The following is a 22334-nucleotide window of genomic DNA, read 5'->3' as shown; positions in this document are numbered from 1 at the left end:
AATGGGGGGGAGGGGGGCCCTTGTGCCAGTGTGTAAGGTTTCTGCAGCAGCTGATCAGCACCTTTGACCACAGACAATGAACTAATCATTGAACTCACCAGCTCTTCATGGCACACCTCTCTGAGTCCCGACCGTCATTAGTTATCATTTATATAAACTCATCCCAGGTTCCTCAGAAAATGGGATATGATTTACTTCACTCACACCTGATGAATGGTGACCGGAGAATGTGTCATTACTCTCACCTTCCCACAACTCCTGGGTCATGTGGACGGTTCAGTATTAAAAAAAAAAAACTAAATAATAACAAGTCAAACCTTTTCAGGACTAAATCTGATCAAATGTGTTTTCCATTCACAGGGCAGACTGGGTGGTGTTTCAGGGTTCAGGGTGAAGACAGTGTGACCTGGTAAAACATGCAGGAATCGTCCAAGGTAAGTCCCACACGCAGTGAGTGCTGAGCTGCAGGGCAAACGTATGTATCCATCATGCGTTCTGGTAACTTTGCCATGTTATTACTGAAAAGCTGCTTGTGTGTTTTATTATTTTTTAAATTTTTTTCTGGTTACATGACTCATTTTGGAACGCCTAGAATTATTTTACCTGCTCACCAAAACGAGGAAGCATGCATCAAATAAATGCCAATTTCCCTTAAATGTTGTGTTTTTAGCAGCCACCTCTCATCCGTGTAAAGACAATTCTTTTACATCTCACCTAAATCGAATTTCTAAATCAACCAAGTGATCTTTTTTCCTTGTCTTTGTGTGTGTTCTCTCTCTCTCTGGGTGCTGTTGAACAATTCTAATTTCTAACAGTGAGTGAGTGCAAATTTGTGTAGACCTACATTTGTAAGCTATTACAGCTATTACATGTCAGTCAACTATTTTTCTATGTTGAGCACCCCCCCAAAATGCATACAATAAAATGTCCAAGTATATGGTGAAAATGCACTTTATTCTGGATTGTAAAAAAAAAAAAAGAGAAAAAAGAAAAAAAAGAAAGAAGATATTTTGATGAATTGCATGATTTCTGATATCTGGCCTGGAGCATGCAAATGAATCCATCATTACATGCCAGATTTAGTAAGCAAGGACATATGATACATATGATAATAAGTGTTGCTGTCGACCTTTTTTATTTTTTTATTTTAAAGCAGCCTTCACAGAGGGGTGAGCACATCCCAGCTGTCGTCGCCTGTCACAACCAAAAGTATAGATTTGCTGTAGAAGATGAAAAAAAAAAAAAAGCTACGAGTGATGTTCCTGCTAATTTGCATTTGGATGTATTTTCGTCGGGCGGGGACGAGAGTGGTCGGTGTTGTAAATGAGGGCCACTGGGACCTCACAGTTGGCACTTGCTTCAAAAAGCAACAAATGAACATCATTCCCTCTGGTCCAAAAAGCATGGGGAGAGCTTTCTGCTGGTTGCTTTTGAGAAATATAGCTAGCAGGAGGTCTGGAGAGGTCTTTTATTAAGTCACTAAATTGGAAACAATGGGCGATGGCAAAGCTGTACTGTGTACACTTGAATTTTTATTATTATTATTATTATTATTAACTTTTTTTCTTTTTACAAAAATGATCCTGGTCACACTATAGCACACTAGATAACTCAGTTTCTTTTGAATGCGTAGCCCCAATCAAACATTCATCATAATTAAAGCACCAGTCAGTCTTCTTACAAGTGCACCGGCAGGCTGCTGACCTCCTGTCAGATAACATAGCGAAGGCTAAACTGTTAACATGGAGCATTCAACATAGTGTGCACCAAGCTGCTGGCATCGCAGTGCATGCAGTGGGCGTTCCAGTCCGATACGAGATGTTTCCAGTTAAAACCTCTGAGTCAGCTCGGCTTGCCAACCAAGCGGATGCTAATGTTGCGCTAACTCAGGTGTTACTATCACGCCTGGCTCATTTTGACCGTTGTCATAGCTTCAGCGAGTCCTACGATGATTGAGAAGCGTTCAGTTTGCTGCCATGCCTCTCTTGGCGAAAGTTCCCAAGTTGGGAACCGATGGGAGACTTTAAAGTGTGCTCCTTTCACATTTCAGGGAACAGATTTTCTTGTCTGGAGCTTTTTTGGCTTCTTACAAACGATCAAACGTTCAATTCAGATTTATTTGAAAAACTGACTTCCGATGTGCGTCAGTTTTGAGGTTTTTTAGTGTCCTTGTAAAATACAAACCATATTATTATTATTATTGTTATTTATAATATCTTTTTTTTTTTTTTTTTGAAAAACGTTGGCCCTGAAAGATTTCCTCCACATTTATAATTTGTAAATTTACGAATATCAAACATTGTAAAATGTTTGTAATAACATGTTGGAATCAAATAAAAAGTTTCAAGTAAAAACTGTAGTTTTCCTCTTCTAATTGTTGCACGACGCTGAACTTTCCTCCGGATGAAGTGGCAGATACACATCCTGCCAGCTGGAGCTTATTTCTACTTTATTCATAAGGGAGTGTTGCATATAAACCTAAATAAACACATTTTGTAATGGGTCTGTTTTTTGTATTTTTTTTTTATGTATTCATTCTGTTATCCAACTCACACTGTAACAGACTTCTTTTCAAATGTGTGTGACTGGAACATACAGGCATACTGTTTTTCATTTAAAAAGGTTTCAGGCATTGCACGTTGTAATAAGTTATTCATTCAATTGTCTTTAATCGCTTTCTGGCCATCTCTTCAAATTTGGATATGTTCCACTGTAGCTGGGCAAGGACCCCCTTTTTTTAATTTTATGACTAGTCGTTTATGAACACACCGATGACATGAAATAAAGCACACAAAGGAATAATCCGCCGCTAATCTAATTGAATTTGAATGAGTTCAAACGTTTTACTTCATTAAAAAAAAAAAAAAGAGAGAAAGAAATCGATGTATAAGAGTTTGAGACTTGAAGTTTTGTGCTGATTAACAGAGAAACAAACATGCCCCTCTCATTTCTCCACTCTCTCAGAACAAAGAGCCAGAGTCGCCCATAAAAAGTCCCTTTAACAACAGTTTACTGCCTGTTAAAAAATATGGTACTAATTACCAGTGGTACTATGTGCTGATGGTCACCGCCGTGGTTGAAATCCGAACGGCACAATTAGGAGCAATCAGAGTGAGAAGAAAGACAGACAGTTTCATTTCCTCGGGTTTTATTATGTTTTTTTTTGTTGTTTTTTTTCATCTTGCGTGAATGCTGGGAAAAGAAGAGTCAGTATTTTACAAATCAAATCTCACCGTCAGCAACAAGCATTTGCTCTGAATTAAAAGGAGTAGATTCATGCCCTCATTCAGTGACCAAGCAACAGCAGGCCATTAAAACATGCAGCCAGTCCAACAACACTCAGCCATGTGGGATTGTACGCTACTGTCATCACTGAATGCCTCCTCTCAGGTGACTCTGTGAATAGTGCATTTTCAAACATCCTGCTCCGGGCAAACTAACAGGCAAAGTGTGTTTAATAAAGGAATTTCTGATTATCAAAGTTTTAATCTTCTTTGCTGCAGACGTTTCAGGAAAATACACTTTTATTGAGGGATCTTTAAACCGGAGGCAAGAAAAAAAAAAAGATTTTGGTCAAAAGTTGCGAATGTACAAAATACAGCATGACGGCTGCACGAGCCTCTATTACTCCGCTCAATTAAAATTCACTCTCTGGAAAAGGCCGAGTAGGGAATATATCTAAATGATGTCAGAAGCATATCTCAATTACACCGTAAACATCTAAATGACTTCAGCGACGTAGTAATAGTGTCATCTCATTACTGCATCTTTTGTCAAATGCAATTACATGAAAATCAAAGGCATGAGTGGACCAAATTTAATCAAAAACATTTTGCGAGAGAGGCCATGAGAGCAGCAACACACACACACACACACACACACGACATACATGGGGGGTGGGGGGTGGGGGGGGCAGTGGGGTGGCTGCTACACGTCACTGACTGGAATAAACATTTCTCCTCCTGTCTGCGCTCCCTTTCTTATGGCTCGTTCAGACAATAGGCACACCGTAAAACTTCAAACGCTCACAAAGAATGATGGCGGGCTGAGGAAACAAGCAGACATGAGCTGCAGAGGGGAGAGGGGGCGGCTGGTCTCCAACAACGTCTGTGTCAACTGGCTTTTTTTTTCGGATTTAACGCGGCGGCAAGGTAACAAGCAGGGTTAGATGGACGTGCTGGCCGGATCTGGTCTGTTATTAAAAACTCTGGTATCGAAAATAAAGGAAGCTCCTCCCGGGGGCCACAGCTGTATGAAAATACGCATGAAACTGCATTTTCTGCTCCTTTTAGAGCACAACCCATCACACTTAAAACGGCTGTTGACCTTAAAAGAAATCAGCTTTCAAAAGCCTACGTCAAATTTGCCTAGGTGTTTTCACCCTGACGCGAATGCAGTTTGAGGGTAATCACTAAGTCATTTTGCCCAAATTTAAAATGATTGGAAATCTCCTTCATATCCAACCCCAGAAATGAAATACTAATACTGTGTGCAGCTGGGATCACACTGATTTGTGACCCGCTGTGTGAGAAAATTGAAAAACACGAACCACGCTGCACAGAGAAACACAAACCCTCGACGCGGTTTGTGTTTCAGTTGAACACATCAGTGTGTCAGCGTGATGCCGTGTGGACGGACATGGGGGAGGCAGGCAGGCGGGCGGGCAGGCAGGTGGGGCAGGTGGGCCGGACCGCGGCGGCTGTTCCTGGCGGGACTCTAGGGGAAGTTGGTGGGGAAGAGGCTGAGTGGCTGGCTCTCGTTGGTGGGCAGGGGGGAGCGGTAGCCCTCGAAGTTGCGCGGGATGCTGCCGCTGGTGGAACCCGAGCTGTTGCTGAGGGTCTCGATGCTGCCCTCCCTCTGCAGCTCTGCAGGGAGAGAGACACAGACAGGCAGAGAGAGAGAGAGAGAGAGAGAGAGAGCTGGAGCCATCAGGTGATCTGTTTTATACCACAAGGAGCTGAGCTAATCACACAACAGGACTGTGTGCGCCAACTTACCTTCTCACAGATACTCTGCGCACTTATTCTGACAGAAACAATCAGAGATAAATAGACTCATTATTAGGGCTGGCTGCCAAACCGTAGTACTTTACGAGTACCTAATGAAAGGTGTACATAGCATCAAGTATTTAAAAACTATGAAGCACCAAACGCCGGCGTTGAATGCTCTGTCAGGTCTTGTTTGCGTGCTCTTTTTGCATCTCTTTTATTTTGTCGTGTTTCTTGTATGTTAAGGCATCTTTAAACACAGTTTGAGCAGTAAATGATGGAAAAAAAAGGATTTAAAAACAATATACATGTTTATGCTCCTCAAAGTAAATAATAAAAAGGTATTGGTATTTTTGAAAGGATAATATAGGATAAACTTTATTTAAACTCGGATCTCATTTGTGTACTTTTGGGCCGTCCTATTGCTAATAATATCAAACAAAGTGCGATGATCACGAAAACATAAGCAGTCATGTGATCAGACAGGCCGTGAAAAAAAAAAACAAACAAACCCCCAGGTTAATTTATTTGTAAAATGATGACCCACACTGTCTACATCACAGTCTCCTCCCTCCTTGGTCCAACTCTGACCTACTGTACTCACTGCAGTTGTCACGTTCAATATGGAATTATCACATAACATAACGTCCCCTCACCGAGCCGCTCTGCTGCAGATCTCTCCATAAGGAACCTATTACTGTTATTACATGCTGAAAACCATATTCGTCAATATATATATATATATATATATATATATGGACAGAGTGGCGGCACAGCATTAAGCCTGTGATGCATGCAGAGTATTGTGACGTCCATCAGGCGTCTAGCTGTATTTAATCTGCTGCTGCTGCTGCTGCTGCCTGGCTGCTGCCTGGCTGCTGACAGTGGTCGGCGCCCTGTGATCGTACAGCAGCGTGCATCCACGACAGAGTATGACTGTCGTCAACAAATTGACAGCAGGATTTGATAACGCACGTACACGAGAGCAAAAGTGCACACGGCTACTGCTACTGCATGCAGCACGCTCATCCGGGCAGCAGGCAGACGAGGGGGTCGGCCTGTTTCTTACACACAACTTTTACAACCTGAATGTAATTTTTTTTTTATTTTTTTTTTTCCTGCTCTGCTTTGAAACCTGCCTCCCGACAGGCGTCGGACCCACCAATCAGCTTGTTTGACGCGCCTGCCGGTCTGCATGACGCGTTGGGTTTGTATGTCAGCTCCTCTGTGAGCCTCTGACCTATGGTTGCCCATAACATATTCACAGAAGCATAATTCCAGCTTAATGTGCAACACACACACACACACACACACACACTGGCCATGTTGCGCAGAGCTGCATCATATGACACATGTCATTTGACACCTGTAGCACACACCGGATGCGCCGCAGACAGAAGAAGCAGGCAATGTACGGTTGTCCGGGATGTGGCGGTCTGGGGGATGAATGTGACAAACATCGCTGCATCAAAAGAACTAAAGGGGCTGCGTTGGCGGGGGATTGTTGTTTCAGGTCAAGATGAAGAGTTTGAGTGACAGAATTCACCAGGAAATGCACTGGTAGATTACCTCGCATTACCTTCGTGGGACCCCGGTGTACTTTTGTTTGAAAATAGTGCTAAAAGTGATGGGAAGGAGTCGTTTTTTTTGGGGGGGTAAATCCTTAATACAAATAGAAGCTGAGACGCTCTCCGTAGCTGTCTGTAGCTGTAATCTGCTTTGACCTACAGTTTAAAACACTTTCCACTGCTGGGGTTTTTACTGCGCCAGAACATCGTGCTATGAATTCTTTCTGCAGTTGGAGATGATGTCGAACGGCACGCTGCTGTCTGTTAAAGACTAGCCGTGGAACACGTCAGTGACCTTGAGATGAACAGGGGGTTGGGGGGGGGGGGGGGGGGGGGGGGGGTCTAATTAGCTCAAGAGGCATTTTCAAATTCATACTGCACTGACATTAAACCACAGCGTGTGTGTCCTATGGATGCTGTCTTTGTCACGGAGGGCATGCAGGAAGTGGGAGCTTCTTACTTTAGCCCAAGAAACCTAATACAAACCACACTGTTATTATCCCGGCTAACACGCAATGTGCCACTCTGCGGTGTTATTCCAGCCCCCCCCCACCCCACCCACCCCTCCTGTTTAATTCCCCAACACGACACAAGGCAGAAATGCTTGCAGTAATCCCAAGCAGAGGTGAGGACTGCTGGTTCACACTTCTCTGGCTTCAGATACTGTGTGGATTTATTAGGCCAATACATTATTGGATGAGGTTGCAAGTGATTTCTTAACCAGCAAATTCCAAAATGTTTCATCTGTAAAGATTAAAAACTTAGAAAAGAGCATTTACATTTTGAGTCTACAGCTCTCAAATGTCTCATATATATGATATAATTACCTTCACAACAGTAAAATAAAATGATTATGATTGACAATGTAATGTTGTTTTCTACTTTTTAGTTTGGTTTATGAGTATGACAATGGAACTATGGTTTAAATATGTTTTCATTTATATATCCATTTATTTAATATGCAATTTCTTGTGCCTTCTGTAACCTATGTATATATATATATATATATATATATATTGTACTCACCTAGTGTATATGTTTAAGGGATGTAGTAAAAGCAACAAAAACTATCATTTAAGAGGAGAACAGCACTGACTGTCCACTATCAGCAAACTGGGAGAGTAGTCTAATTCTGCACAATGTCTGTATTCATGCATATGCAGTATCACAGCACGCCACAGTGCCGGGGTTTATCTGCAAGAATATGGGTCATCTGTGATGATATCATCTTTCCAGCCACGGCTCCAGGCAAGCAGAGACAAGTGCTGGAGCCACCGAGACTGAGCCTCACCTCTCCTCTGCAGCCCTGCGCCGCTGCTGGAGCCAACTCCCCTCCACCTCAGTGCCAATGTGACACCCAGGTGTCCTTCAGGAGGGTCCAGGGAGAAAGCTCTTTTTATTTTATTTTTTTATTTTTTATCCATTAGTAACTCCTTAGTTTATTCGTCCTGTCAATCAGTAAAATGTGACACACTGCCTCCCTGTTAACTCTGTTCCGTACATCGCGGTTTTTCCCGGTGCTTCTGACCGTAACTGCCGGCCACTTGCCCTCCCCACTAGCCTTTTTGCCAACCCCAGCTAGACCAGCTGGATCTGCGCTGTTGCAGTGTTATTGTAGGCTCTGTAAGCTGCTGAACACCCCAGTAAAGCCCTAAAGGCCCTTTCTAGTGCTGCCTAATCCACCTCATTGTGTGACGCCTACCAGCTATTCAACAAGTCTTAACCTCTCACGCCCCCGACACAATCCCCCAGCGCTCTAATGTTGGGGATCTTTTCCTCAGCGGCTGATGTCACTAGGTAAAGTAACATGGTTATTTACAAGGTGGTTTTGTCTGACGTGATGTGTAGATAATGCTGTTCTGGAGTGAGGCCAATGAAGAAATTGAAACTACTGTAGGGTTTGACTGATATGGGCTTTTAAAAGACGGCTGATCTGAGCCGGCTGATAAATATTTTGCACTAATATATAGCGGCTTATCTATACAAATGTCAGTTTCAATGCCAAAAAATTAAATGTCTGTGAAATTAAATGGGACTATTTTGAAATCGAATGCAGTGTTTTCTATGGGGCTTTATTCTTGTCAAGGGGGGAAAAAAAACCCCCCTCAAATAGCATTTTGACCAAAATAAAATATTCTCGACCGATAAAGCTTTGTCTCCAGATATCGGCACGCAGATATAGCCTAATCTTGGAAGTCACTCTGTCCGCTGGTGTTGACTCAGTATGGCTGCCGGGACTGGAGCTGTGTTCTGGGAGGACACCAGTGGCCCGACTTCAAAAGAAAGTGCGAGTCAACGCAAGATACAGAGTCGAAAAAGCTATCAGTAAAACAGCAGCAGATGCCACAGCTGGAGATAAGAGTTGGGGGGGGGGGGGGGGGGTTGTTCTTGGCAGTGTTGTACAGGGAAGAAAACGTAGCTGTTTCAGGAGACGCGTCCTCGCACGGTCTCCGACAGAGACACATATAACAACACGGCAGCAAGTTAATACCTCATCAGCCAATCGGACATACAGAGGGAATGATCAGAAACGGTCCAGTCTGCACCCTCAGCTGTGAACAGGCCTTAATCCTCTTATACTCTCACACAAACACACACACACACACACACACACACACACACAGACTCCAGCATACACTTTTCATACAAAAACACTAAATCTAGTCTCCAATGCAAAGTGCAACAAATACTGTGGTTGTAACTGGGAAAAAAAAAACGTGCAACATACAACACACTGTCACGTCATCATTTTCTACTTAAACATACTCCTAAATTCTTTTTTTTTATTGCAACTGTAGATTTGTCCATCATTCCTATCAGTTTGCTTGTGCGCAAAAGTAGCCGCAGAAATCGGGGGAAACGCGGCAAGATCCCCACAACTAAAATTGTTTTTAATTTTAGGTAAATGCTAAATGACAATCTAAATTAGGTCTGGCTATGAGAGACTATTTTACCATTCGCCTTAGTTTGACTAATCTGGAGCAACCTCAGCCATTAACTTGGTGAGAACAAATATTAGCATGAATGAAAGAGACCCAAGTTTTATGAAACTGGAATTTCCTTTTAACTCGCTTAACCAGATTCCTATAACCCTGACCTTCCATCCATCCATCCAGTTTCTGCCGCTTAATCCGGCGGCAGCAGGCTAAGCAAGGTAGTCCAGACGTTCCCCTCCCCAGCAATGTTTCCCAGCTCCTCCTCGGGGATCCCGAGGTGTTGGCTTCTGGCTCTACTCCGAGCTCCCTCCAGATTTCGGAGCACCTAACCGGACCTCTCTAAGGGCGAGCCCGGCCACCCTGCAGTGGAAACTCATGTCGGTCACCACGCTGGTCCCGTACCAGGCCCGCATTACTGCTGATGCCGCAACCTACCCTGACCGAGTCCAATCAATGGCAAAGGCTATCCACTTAAGACACAAATTGAAAGTAACCTGGATTATTATTTAACATTCACCTTAAAATAACAATAATCTGGATCATGAACATTACTGACCTTCCAATCAGCAGTTTTGAGCAAAAACAACAACAACAACAAAAAAACATTCTCAACATTCACTGTCTAATTCGTATCTTTTCCCAGAGCTTTCAACTACATTTCCCCCATCTACCTCGGGGGTTGTTCCCATCTGTTACCACCCGACAAAGTCACGTCCATCCTTACGTGATACATCTTGACACATTATTCTAATTCTAATTCAAACCTAACCCCATGCTAACCCTATCTAGTAGTGAGGACTACAGCAACACGACCAACAAATTCGTTTTGTCTTTCTATCGTTGGACATAGGAGGACATTTGGCCCTCATAAGTGCAGATATATAAGAACACACAGCGACATATACGGAGCACTTCCTGTGGCCCTGACTAGCAGGGTTTCGGTGTGTGTCATGTGCATGTTGTGGTGAGACTAGACTCACCACTGAGAGGAAGGGATCAAAGAGAATACAAAGGAGCTCTTAATCAGAGGGTCTGTGCCAGCCGGGCAGGGTAGAGTCCCATCCATCCTCTCTCTCTCTCTCTCTCTCTCTCTCTCTCTCTGTCATTGTCCCTCTCTCCCCCTGAGACGCTGGGATGGGGGCAGTAACCCATAGCGATAGTATACTTATCCCAGCTGATTGTTTTTGTGTTTTAACTTTAATCTCACCGTTGGCCCCAGCTGGTTCTGATTAGTGCTCTCACGTCACATTCCAACCCCAACAGTCTCGCGCGCGCACACATTTGCACTTATACAGAAGTGCATACACACACCTGCGTGAAAAGTAACTCACATACATGTCATACAGGGTACCACCCTTTTTCAAAATCAACCCACCAACGGGCGGCGCCTTGTGTTGATTTAGTCACAACAAAAAAGTAAATATAAAGAAGAACACATAAAATAAAATCTTAAAGCTTATATGACATTAATTAGGTAGAAGCTTTTGTCCAGAGCAACTGACATTTTCCATCCCGGGCACATGCATGAGGAGCAATCTTCAATCTTAAGGACACTCGAACATGCAAATGAAATGATCTCGCTTATTTTGCGCATTACAGCTAAGTCTCGTTCGCCCATTCACTCACATGTGAGCTGCCGTGCAAGGTGCTGGCCTCCATCGGGAGCAGCTTAGGACAAGGACACGTCGACATGACAGGGGGGTTGGGGGGGGGGGGGCCGGGGATCGAACGTATGTGAACAGTGGGAGCTACAGCCACCGGAAAGACAACTGAAAGATGAAGAATATTTTATGTTTTCCTCCTGCTTGCTTTTAGCTGCTTTTTGCTGCTAGCAAATGTACTTATCTTATTTGTAGGTGTGTATAACTACTACTACTACTACTGGCAGCATTTTGGTGGATATTAAATACCTAGATTTTACTGCATATGTGGTCTGGTTGACATCTTTGTCTTGATGTGACCTTGTTTTTTTTTTTTACAAAACCAATGCAAAGTGGGCTATAAATGTCAGGTGCCACTTTACGGCCTGAGCCTTCCTTTTCTTTTGCGCCTGAATTGGCCCCTCCTTTATGACTCTTCCAAAAGAATATTTGGCGACCAAGTATGCACGAACTCCACCGGCATTTCTAACTGCAGTGAAGTTTTTATTCATGACGGTGCTGCATGACATGGGTTTGACCCTTCCGTTTGCCTTTTATGGTGTCCACCTGCAATGATAATCACACTGAGGTCTTCTTCCTCAGGTCCTTAACCCCCCCCCCCCCCCCCCCCACACACACACACACACACAAATCTCCAAAAATATTACCAAGGACAAGACTTGTCCCTGCTGATGATGCATCTGTGTTGGTGGACACTCACTAAAGTGAACAAACTCTACATGTTGCATTTACATACATTTTCCCTCATTTAGCCAAATACCTGGCTCTGCCTTTCTCCCCAGTGTTACCGGTTTTAGCTCCTCCAACACCAAGGTGGGAGGGTAAGATTAACTGGGCTAAATGATGACTAATGAGTTTCTACCTCACCAGGAACAAAAGATAAAGACATATGGGAATGCTGTAGAAAACATCTGTGAAGGGGCTCTGAGGGAAATAAACTCCAAGAACTACTTGTCACTTTTTTTTTTTTTTTTTTTACACCAATGGCATCAATCAATAGCATGTGGCATGTTATAACTGAAGATACTCCGTTCAACTAGACCAATAATATATGTAAAAAAATACCATTTATAATAAGGACTTACAGATGTTTTACACATGAAAGCATGTCAGCATCACTATGCGAGCCCTTGCTCTGCACAATCCTTAGAAAGCTGTCCAGTTGGACGACTGAGCCCACATTAGTGGGAAAGCTCATTAACATCTACCAGAGATCATCCTGATGGACTGTGAAAAGCCAGGCTTAACACACTCTCCTATGTAAAGGACAGCACACATTAATGCGGCTGGAGACACACACCCTACACACACAGTGCATCAGGATAGACGGCATGTGCAGGGTTCAAATGGAGCCACGTGCTCTTTCATTTTATCTACTGCTCAAACGCTTGGAACTAGACTGGATCAAACTCAACGAACCACTCCTTTTTTTTGTATTCATTCATATTTGCAAGTTGCAAGTTCATATTTTTTTTTAACTAAAGGCACTGGTGTTAAGGCCGGTTGCTGCTGCAGTCCTGAAATCATCAAAACCTTGACCGATGGACCCCTAGCCTACATCTTTTCGAAACGAAGCTCGAAGCACCTTCAAAAAACAGACCGACGGTGTCCAGCCCACATGCTGGCAAGTCCACTGAGAATGCATGTCGGCCTCATGCTTGAACTCCACAGGGTAAACCACAGCCAGCAGCTAGCCCCATGAATCACGATACTCAACAGGTTGCGTGATTAAGGAACAAATGAAAAAGAAAGTAAGTGATTCATGGGGCTAATTCGGGCCCTTGAGTGGGGACTTTCTCTTCGTCTTCTCAGACCCTACATTCTAAGCTACACCAGCTCCGTATACACAGCTGACCACAACTTTCCCAGCGGCTGCTCATTAGAGTGTGTTATAAGGGGTGCCAACAACAGGCTGAGACACTCCTGACACTCTACGTGGGCCGCTTTGAATTAGGTCTCTAATGAAAACCTAGTGGTGACCCAGGATTTGACTGGCTACTTACCCAGAGCAGACTGACAGCCGCCTCACCACTGGACACTGTATGGAACTGCTTTTATAGGCCGACTGCTACTCTGAGACGTGGGCCAAAGGAGAGCAACAACAGACCCAGACCGGCCTTTCAAGTGAGCCACATAAACAGCGGAAACGAATGCTGTACTGAGCATGTTCAGCCGAATTTGTGTATTAAACTAACACACATATATAAAGGCAAGAACATGCACAGTTTAAGAAAAACACGACAACAAACTTGGGTTTTATTAGCTCGGGCCACAGGTCCTATCAATTATGACAACATTGTACTCACCAAAGTAATTGCTCGGATCTGATCATCCACAAAAGATTTTCTAACAGTTATTTGGAACAATGACGATAGAAAGTTTAGTTGAGTAATAGCTTAGAAAAGTGTTGTTTTTGTGGTTGCATCAATCCGACGCTGTTTCAGTCCCAACTCTGCTGTTCGCGATAGAGATGGTCAAGACTGTTTAACAGCACATAAATCTGCACATTTTGTACATACTTTATATTTTTCCATGCATATATTTATTTTTGTCCCCCATATTTTTTTATATCTGGATTTATTATTTGTATATTGTTTTTTCTTTCAAAAAAAAACAAACTTCTAATTCTTATCGACACAGTGCTTGTTCTGCTGTGTGCTTCTGCACCTTTCTGTCTTTGCTGCTGTGGCTTGTAAATTTCCCCGCTGTGGGATTAATAAAGTCTAAGTCTAAGTCTAAGTCAGCGACACAGCAGCATTTCCTTCATAATGCACTTCAGGAATAATTTCAACGTATTCACTGGCTGGGGAGTGTTTCATTAAAACTGTTTATTTACGTTCTAAGCGTTCATTCATTTACTGCTGCGAGTATTTTGTTTTCTGTTGTTGATAAAGTCATCAGTTTGGCAGCAGATTGACTATTCACTAAAAACAGACATGGAAGACACATTTTCCTCCAAAATACCAACAATGAGAACTTGCTTTGCTTGCGCTGCCTCCTTTGAATGAGCCTCCCACCTGTCTGCGCCTCCCCTCCCACCAAAACACACAGACGGGCCGAGCAATTTTCAAGGTCAGGAAAAAAAAACGAGCGCTACTTGCACCGGTTGTTGCACCGCCACGAAGAAAGGCCCTGTGGTTTTCCTGTACAGTGAGGGCAATTATCAGCGGCATTATGGGTGTGCTCACTTTCAGCTTTACCTCCAAATGCAGTGAAAAGGGTAATCTGGCTAAAGCGCTGGCTTGTTTTTAACCTGTACGGTCGTCTGACCACTCATGCTTGTTGCCCCATTGCACCTCTTTTTTGGAAATGCCGTCAAAAGGTCGCAGTCCTCTGTCTTTCAGGAAGGTCATGAGGACAAAGAAATCTGAATCTGACCGCACTTACAACGGGCTACGTAATTATGTAGGCAGTGGGTCTGCTGCAAGGAATTGTGGGACGGCATTATCTCCTTTCCTTTCGTAAAGGACGGTCCAGTGTACCCTATGCTGAAGGAGATAAGAAAGGAAGCACTGAAGCGCCTTTCCTTAGCATTTAGAGAATTCGACCAGCTCTTGTCGTGGCTGCCACTTAGATACTTCCTTGCCATTTCACTCAGTTTGGAACCTTTCTAAGCAAAAAAAAAAGAAAAAAAAAAAAAAGAGACTATTTGAACACAGCCCTGGTCTGGCTGCAACACTATATAAGCTGGTGGCAGTCAGCCAGTCTTCCTCTCTCCCCTGGCTTCCACCCTGTTTGGTTTTGTTGCATTTAGTTTGTCTTTGTGCTAATTTCCCTTTTAGTTATGTAAAATAAACACATTCTTAGTTACAAGTTACATGTGTGGTCTCTCCTCCTTTGTCCAGCCTTGAGCCAGGTTGTGACACATGTAATTCTTGGTTGTAGAATAATTGTTATTTTTTGGATTCCCTTTGGTCAAATAAAACATGCTGGACTATTTTTTTTTTTTTGACTCTCTGCAGCCTTAATCCAAGGATAATGGAATTCACTTTCAAGACCTACAGCCCCATTCCGGTTCAGGTGCACAGATGCTGTCATGGATGTCTATATGTCTGAGAATCAAGGTCCACGTGTGCAGGATGAACAGTATGTACAGACCGGTGGCAACCAAATGAAAAACTTAACAAATACAGCTGTCCAATATCTATTGGGAAAAATGGTCTTCCCTCCAGTAGACCCCAGAGACTTGGAGAGTTTATGCCATGGAAGCACCTTACCAACACACTTTGTGTTGGTTTGTCCTTTAGTTTGTCACCCATCTGTATCTAGTTTCAAGCAGTCAACAGCTACCTCTGTCATCTCGTGGAAACCCAATCTCTTTTCTACATTTATCAAAAATGTTGAGGCTCACATAAGCATTTTAAAAAGACAATGCATCAACAGTAAGCACATTCAAATAGTTCTACTTATGCAAGCACTTCAGCAAACTGCCTATGGTGGAGGACAGATCCCGCTCTGCGGACCGCTGAAACATCCTAACCTGAACGCACAAACACACATACATATGGTTTGATGTCCTTTGACAAGCGTGCTGGGCGACCCCTGCCAATGGTTTTGGACAGGAGGGCTGGTCTCAGCTGAAAGAGGTTGCCGGTGTTGGTGTCCGCTGAGGAAGCTGATGGACAGCACAGTGTCAGGAGGCTGTCGCTCATCATCACATCACTTATGCGACCAGCCCCGTAACCACGCCAAGGTAAGGTAAGGGCCAGCTAGGGCTGCTGCTGTGCTCTGTGTTGGTGGCCAATATTGTCACGGAGCAGTGGTAAAAAAAAAACCTCACATATACAGTACATGTGCACGTCTGCTTCTGGGTGTCACACTTTTTTTATTGTTGGACCAGGAGAATCATGTTATTACTTATGTTATTACAGATCAATGTTTGGGGTCTGAATTATAGTTCAGTCTCTAGTCTCAGATTTGATTCTGTTCTTGTTGATTGCTTTTTATTCATGGCATTTTCTTTTTGTTTTTAATTGTATTTGCTTTTTTTCTTAACTCTTTATGTGTACTGCTACATCATTGTTTTGTCTTGACTGCTGTAACCCTGCCGCTTTCAGCATATTCACGCATTTTTGTATGGAACACCCAACAAATCCTCTGAATTAAACACAAAAACACATTGCTTGTCCAGAATGACACATGTAAGTGTTTTCCGATCCAATGCCCCCGACGGCCAAAGCTGACAAAACTCACTGTTGGAAAAATAGATTCGAATGTGCACGTCGGGCCAGAAGTCTGACGTTAGCTGGATTGATGATGTCTCGATGATACAGTCGTCTCTGCAGTCGCATCAGAGTTACATGACTGAATCTGATGCTGTTTTGCACACGCACACGCACACACACACACACACACACACACACACGGGGGGGGGGGGGGGTATCTGCGACGCTTTTCTTGGAGAAAGTGTGAAACCAGAACAGCGGCAAATGAAAGCAAACTTGTGTCGGACTGAAGAGCTGGTAAGAAGAAGAACAAGGCTCCATTAAGCACAACATCAATGTACTAGGGGTACTTGTGTACAGGTTAACCCTGAGAGACACGAATACACATACAGTACACACACACACAGACAGTGCGTACAGTCGGCAAAGGGTCAAAAGGTAAAAAGGTTTGTATAAAGGGGCAGAGTCCTTTGAAAAGCTGGATACAAAGAGGAGCCTCCATTACATATGGATTGCCTTTATATACAGTAGAAAAGCTGTTTTCCGAGAGGACAAATCTATCATTCTTGGGTTTGAATAAACAGCAAGTTCGTTGTCGGTTAGAAAATGGTCAACTTTTGACCTGGGGTTTGAACTTTAAAGAGGCATGATTTCCTTTGTCTGCCTTAATGTGAAGCAAGTGCACTTTCTGTGCTTTCTTTGAACAGGTTAGATGCGGGTCAAGAGAGCAGGAGGTCGGAAGGCTGCCGAACGCGAACAACCTAGCAAGGGTGCACGCTCACAATTCTGATGTTGCGTCATATCATATAGATTCTGGATTAGCCATGTGCACAAAGGACAGAAAGGCCATGCATGAGGGCTATTTTTGTTTCTTGATATAGGTTTGTAGTGAGGTGTAGAAAACTTTTACTTTACATGTTACATAATTATATATAGTCACTCTTATACTCTACATACAAACAATTATATACAAGTATATTGTAGATATATATGTATATTATATACCAGTGTAATGACATTGATATATTTATGACCTTTAGTTTTACTTACATATACGCAATGACTAATATCTGTGTTTATCACATTTTGGTTCTCACTAAATTCAAGCTGAGACAAATGATAACTTCTACAGCAGACACGTCATCAACCAATCCAAAGGCTATCAGAGGCTCGACACAGCTTGAAATATAATATGTAAAAGGAAGCTCTTGCTATCCTGTGCAAGAATCTCCCTTTCAAATGACTGTCATTTGGTTCCGGAGGATTATTGCGCTCATCATTAGGATGATGAATTTCCTAATTACTGAATAAGACGTCCTTGTATTGCTTTTGTTTGTATTTGAGTGACAATGGAGCGGGAAGGAGAGACGCCATTATCTCTACGGCATCAACACGAGGCAGACGCTTTTCATACGTCGGCTCTAATTGTTTTAATGTGGCGTAAATCACGGCTGAGCTGAATTTCCACCATAGATAGAGTGTGAATGTACCAGTGGAGTTAGTGTCTCACGAGGATCTGAACGTTTTCCATGTTGGGGAGTTGAGATTAGACTGCTTTCTGGTTTTAATTATTCATCTCTTTACGTATCGCAAATATTCACGTTTTTCACTTATGCGCTCACTCCAGGATAGGCTTAAAAATACTGAGACGCGTTCCACATGACCCTGGCGATCCCAGTTCGATTCCAGCCGGGAATCTTTGTATGGCTTTTAATGCTTGTTAGATCATACAGTCAAACATGTAATATCAGCTGTGCGGGCAGATCTAATTATATCTCGCATATGTCCAAAACAGTGAACCTGAGCTCTCTCAAAATGCAAAAGACAGAAGGATGAATGGTTCTTTACGGCCTGAACGTCTGCACAAAGGGAAGGAAACGAGGAGAGGAGTGAAAAAAAGTTTGGAAACGGGCCGAGACCGCGCTAAGAATGAAAATAAAGAGAATAAAAGAGAAGAGGAGTAAATGAAGACGCCGCACCCCTGCTAGTGTATGTGCTGTGTTTATTTAGACGAAGAAGAAAAATTGAATGAAGGCGCGGCATGAAATACTGTGTACGTGTTTCCACGGTACTAAAATGTAAAGGTTAGTGCACTGACCAGAAGCGTGCACGATATCTCAATGACTATCGTGTAAAAAGCTGCCTTTTACTCGACAGCCATTCGGAACTACTGTACAGGCATTTCAATACTTTCCTAACAGCAAGTTCATTCAAGACATCAAGATATAGCCTACTACCCAGTGTGCTAATATGCTTTGAAAATCAGTCAGGCAGTCATGGCATAAGGCACTACTATCACCTTAAGATCACTTCAGCTTCAGTTACATTTCTAAAGATGAAGGCATTTGTCAACAGATGCTTTTACCGGATATGACTACTGAGGAAACACCCTGGACCGACGACCTTGTCTTGAGAAACAGCTAATTTCACGGCACGACACTTCATGTCGGTGCATTGTTTGTTTTCTAGATGACAACTTTCTGATAGCATAGCTCGTCAGTGGAATGCTGTCCAACAGCTGACACACACATTTCAGCTGCCGGACCAGACTTGGAAAGTAATCAAAATCTCAAGTTCTCTTTTGCTAAATCTATCCTCTTCTCTTCGTTTCGCGATATTATATATATATATATATATATATATATATATACACATACATATATATATACACACACAAGCACACAGACATGTGCTTGGTTGGACAGGAAGTTCCAGTGTTCTGGAAAGCTGGCCTGGCTCAGCTCAGCTCAGCTGCCTCTCCATTATGTATCCTATCACTTATTCATGTCGCCATATTTTATTGATACACACACACACACACACACACACACACACACACAAGCATGCAGGGTCATGTTAGGAGAGAGTGTGTGTGTGTGTAATATATGTGTATACACGAGAGTCAGAGTGACAGGGTGCGAGCCGAATGTGTGTATACATGTGCGTTGAGTGTATGCAATCCCAAAAACACATTACCTGTTTAAAGTGTGACCGTGGGCGTTGAATACAGACACCCTGGTTGCGCCGTAGGTGCCCGAGTGTGCTGCTATCTCATAAAATGAGATACGTTCCAGTGTGAGCAAGCCGTCTCTAATATAATGGATGCGATAAAGTTTGCTGGATTACATAGCTACTACTGTAAAACTAACAAAATTAATAGAGCTTTCCCCAAAAATGTTTCCTTTGGGTGTGCCCTCACTCTTCTGAAATAAACATGCATTGAACATTGAACGGCAGGGGGAAAGAGACAAATAACAAATAACCCTAACCCCATCAGCTGCCAGGGATCCCAGGGATCAGCGAATGACATTTATGTCACTCAGACACTCACGGAAACCTCGTGGACCTTCACGGCCACAGAAAGTACAATTTCAGCTTCATTCGCTTAATCTCATCTCCTTTGCATTGTGTATGAGTTTGGTGTCTGTGAATTTATAGAGGACGCTTCGAAGAGCTCCTCAAGCCTCTGCGGCGTTTTAAAAAATAAACTTTGAGAGAGACGTTCAAGCCCTTCCTGCTTCCACAACTTTTTTCGCACACAGTCCCCCCCAAATTCCCGCGTCAAAGCGGTGTGGAGGGTTTCAGATGCTTGTTAGACGCTTCGACGAGGAGATAGCTTTGAAGATAGCTTGAGTTGAACTGAACCTCGCTATTTTTTCCTCACCCTGTCTGAGTGCAGACTGCAGAAGAGGATAATCTTGGACTCCTATAATTTCCAATGCAGGCTGCCTAAGACGTACGGACAAATTACCTGACAAGATACAGTATTATAGTTGCATGAAATTCTGCTTGACACCAAAAAACCATAAGTCATTTGACAAAAGAGCAACCACTGCTTCAGCAAGGAGTGAAGGTAATTCAATGGTGGTGGTTCGAGTTGCGTCATCAAGAGCGGACTTGAGTGATAGATGTTCACTAACTGCTCTTGGGTCAGACACAATCCACCACTTCTTATTCACCTTTAAAATCTATTGGTTAGCATCACGCTAAATTGTTGTTTGAGAGGAAATATGGACTAGCGCCTTGATGCAATGTTATCTACAAAGTTAATAATGCAGCTCTGGTGCAACTGTTAGTATACAATGTGCAGCGTGCAAGATCACCGTGCGCGTTTTGTAACTTTACACCACATAGTCCGAACTCCGAAACCACTCAAGTATCACGCGATGGAAGTCACTAGTATCAGCTGGAGCGACAGTTTGGAGAAAATGGCCTGGATGCCGTTTGAGTGACGGGTCACAGACCCCGACGAGTTCATCGCTCCAGTCAGCGGAGCGACAGAAGCGACAACAAGTGTTTTGCTGTGTGCCCGCCGCCGCCGCCGCCGCCGGTGGTGAAGCAGATTGGGTGAAGTGGATCGCCCTCAGCCACAAGTCCATTTCGGATGCTCTGCACAAAGTGTGTCTTCGGCCCTCTTGTTGTCTGACGGAGCCAAAACAGACACGGGAGCGGGGGCTTTAAAAAAAAAAGAAAAGAAAAAAAAAAAAGTGCTTCCCACCACTCTCACCACGTCTCTCTCTCTTTCTCGCCCTAATTCTCTCTCTCACTCTGCTCTTGCTCGCCCTCCTTTTCTGTGAACCCTTACAGCCCTGTGTGTGTGTGTGTGTGTGTTAGTGTGTGTTAGTGTGTGTGTCTCCCTTGAGCGAGCTGTTAAGTGCAGTCTCCAAAAAACTCCACAAAAGCCCATTTGCAGTCAGCTAGAGAGCCCCCCCCCCCACACACACACACACACACACAACATACACAGAGTGACACTAACGCGCATGGACACATACACACACAACTACATTCACACACTGAGACCCTCACACATGTAGACACACACTCCCTTACACTTGCACACACGCACACTTTTCACACTTCCCTCTGGGCAAACGAGGCAGAGTGGCAGAGGCGAGGCTGGGATAAATGATACAATGATATCCAGGCCTGACTTGTCACTGGAGTTGAGAGAGAGGATGAGGAGGATGGGAATGAAGAGGAGGAGGAGGAGGAGGGGCGAGCGGTGGCGGCTCTGAATACAGGAATTATTCTTCATCGTCTCACACTGTCGCCGCACATTATGCTCAAACTCTCGCCTGGCAACGTGGAGAGGGAGCGAGAAAGAGACAGAGGGAGAGAGAGAGAGAGAGAGAGAGGTTGGGAGGAGAGTTGGGGGGGGGGGGGGGGGGGCGCTGAAGGGCAGATATAATGACCACACTCTGCTTTCACACTCGCTGTCTCTTCTCTCAGCACCATACTCTCCGGCCTCAGCCAGCCCCGCATTCCCTTTTCTGTTCTTTCACTCGGTCCCTGACGTCCCCCCCCCCCCCCCCCCCCTCTCTCTTCCTCTCTGCGTTTGTTCTTTCTGTCTGTCACGGCAGCGCTGAGTAGCTTTCAGGGAGAGAGTGCACTCATTTGCTCTCTCTCTCTCTTTCTTCTCTCTCTTTGGTTAAAGCAAGGGGACAACATAGCCCTCTGGGCATGTCACAAAATGATTAACTAATAGTTTTGAGTTAGTCAAGTATCCAAATGGTGTGTGTGTGCGTGTGTGTGTGGTCCATAGCGTGAGTACTTCAGTCTGTACATTAGGCCGGCCACTGAGATCATAGTCACAATTATGCTATGTACAATATACATACAGCTGTACATACATGGAAGCTGCGAGAAAGCCGGTAGCTAAAGATCGGGCCACATTTATGCCAATTGAAATGTTAGACAGTGAATGACTTCAGTGGGTGGTTGGAGTCGCATTTTGAGAAGGCATGGCTGATTCATTATTTATCCAGCCAGCTTTCTGGACAGACTGAAAAAGGGCTTCATGACAAACCAGACTGGCATGTTGAAAACCCAAACTATTACGTTCAGGGCGTTTGAGGAAACCAAACGCAAGACACATTCGGCTCTTCGATGTCTTTTCCTCGTCTTCCACTGGGCCACCATTTCTCATTTGATGTGCTGTAAATTCTTGATGGAAATGTCGTGAATCATACGCTACGGGCTTCACAATCATCAGATCCCAACTCAACTGAACGTT

At 43.8% G+C, this 22334-nt stretch overlaps 1 protein-coding gene across 4 annotated transcripts in view; it reads right to left on the bottom strand.

Moving 5' to 3' along the window:
* Positions 1 to 4697: 4697 nt before the first annotated feature.
* Positions 4698 to 22334, bottom strand: part of bcas3 (BCAS3 microtubule associated cell migration factor) — a 303021-nt gene continuing 285384 nt past the window's right edge. For 2 of the 4 annotated variants that reach the window (XM_070905817.1, XM_070905818.1), the window contains 2 exons: positions 14702 to 14704; positions 4698 to 4865 (listed from right to left, as the gene is read on the bottom strand). In XM_070905817.1, the coding sequence (XP_070761918.1) occupies positions 4717 to 4865; positions 14702 to 14704 (152 nt within the window). In that variant the 3' untranslated portion in view covers positions 4698 to 4716. The remainder of the gene's footprint in view (positions 4866 to 14701; positions 14705 to 22334) is intronic. The other 2 variants (XM_070905815.1, XM_070905816.1) reach the window with 1 other exon arrangement.

This window comes from Enoplosus armatus, chromosome 5 (genome assembly GCF_043641665.1).
Source record: "Enoplosus armatus isolate fEnoArm2 chromosome 5, fEnoArm2.hap1, whole genome shotgun sequence".
Lineage (NCBI taxonomy): Eukaryota > Metazoa > Chordata > Actinopteri > Centrarchiformes > Enoplosidae > Enoplosus > Enoplosus armatus.
The sequence above is the reverse complement of the archived record's forward strand: the minus strand, read 5'-3'. Positions and strand labels throughout refer to the sequence as shown.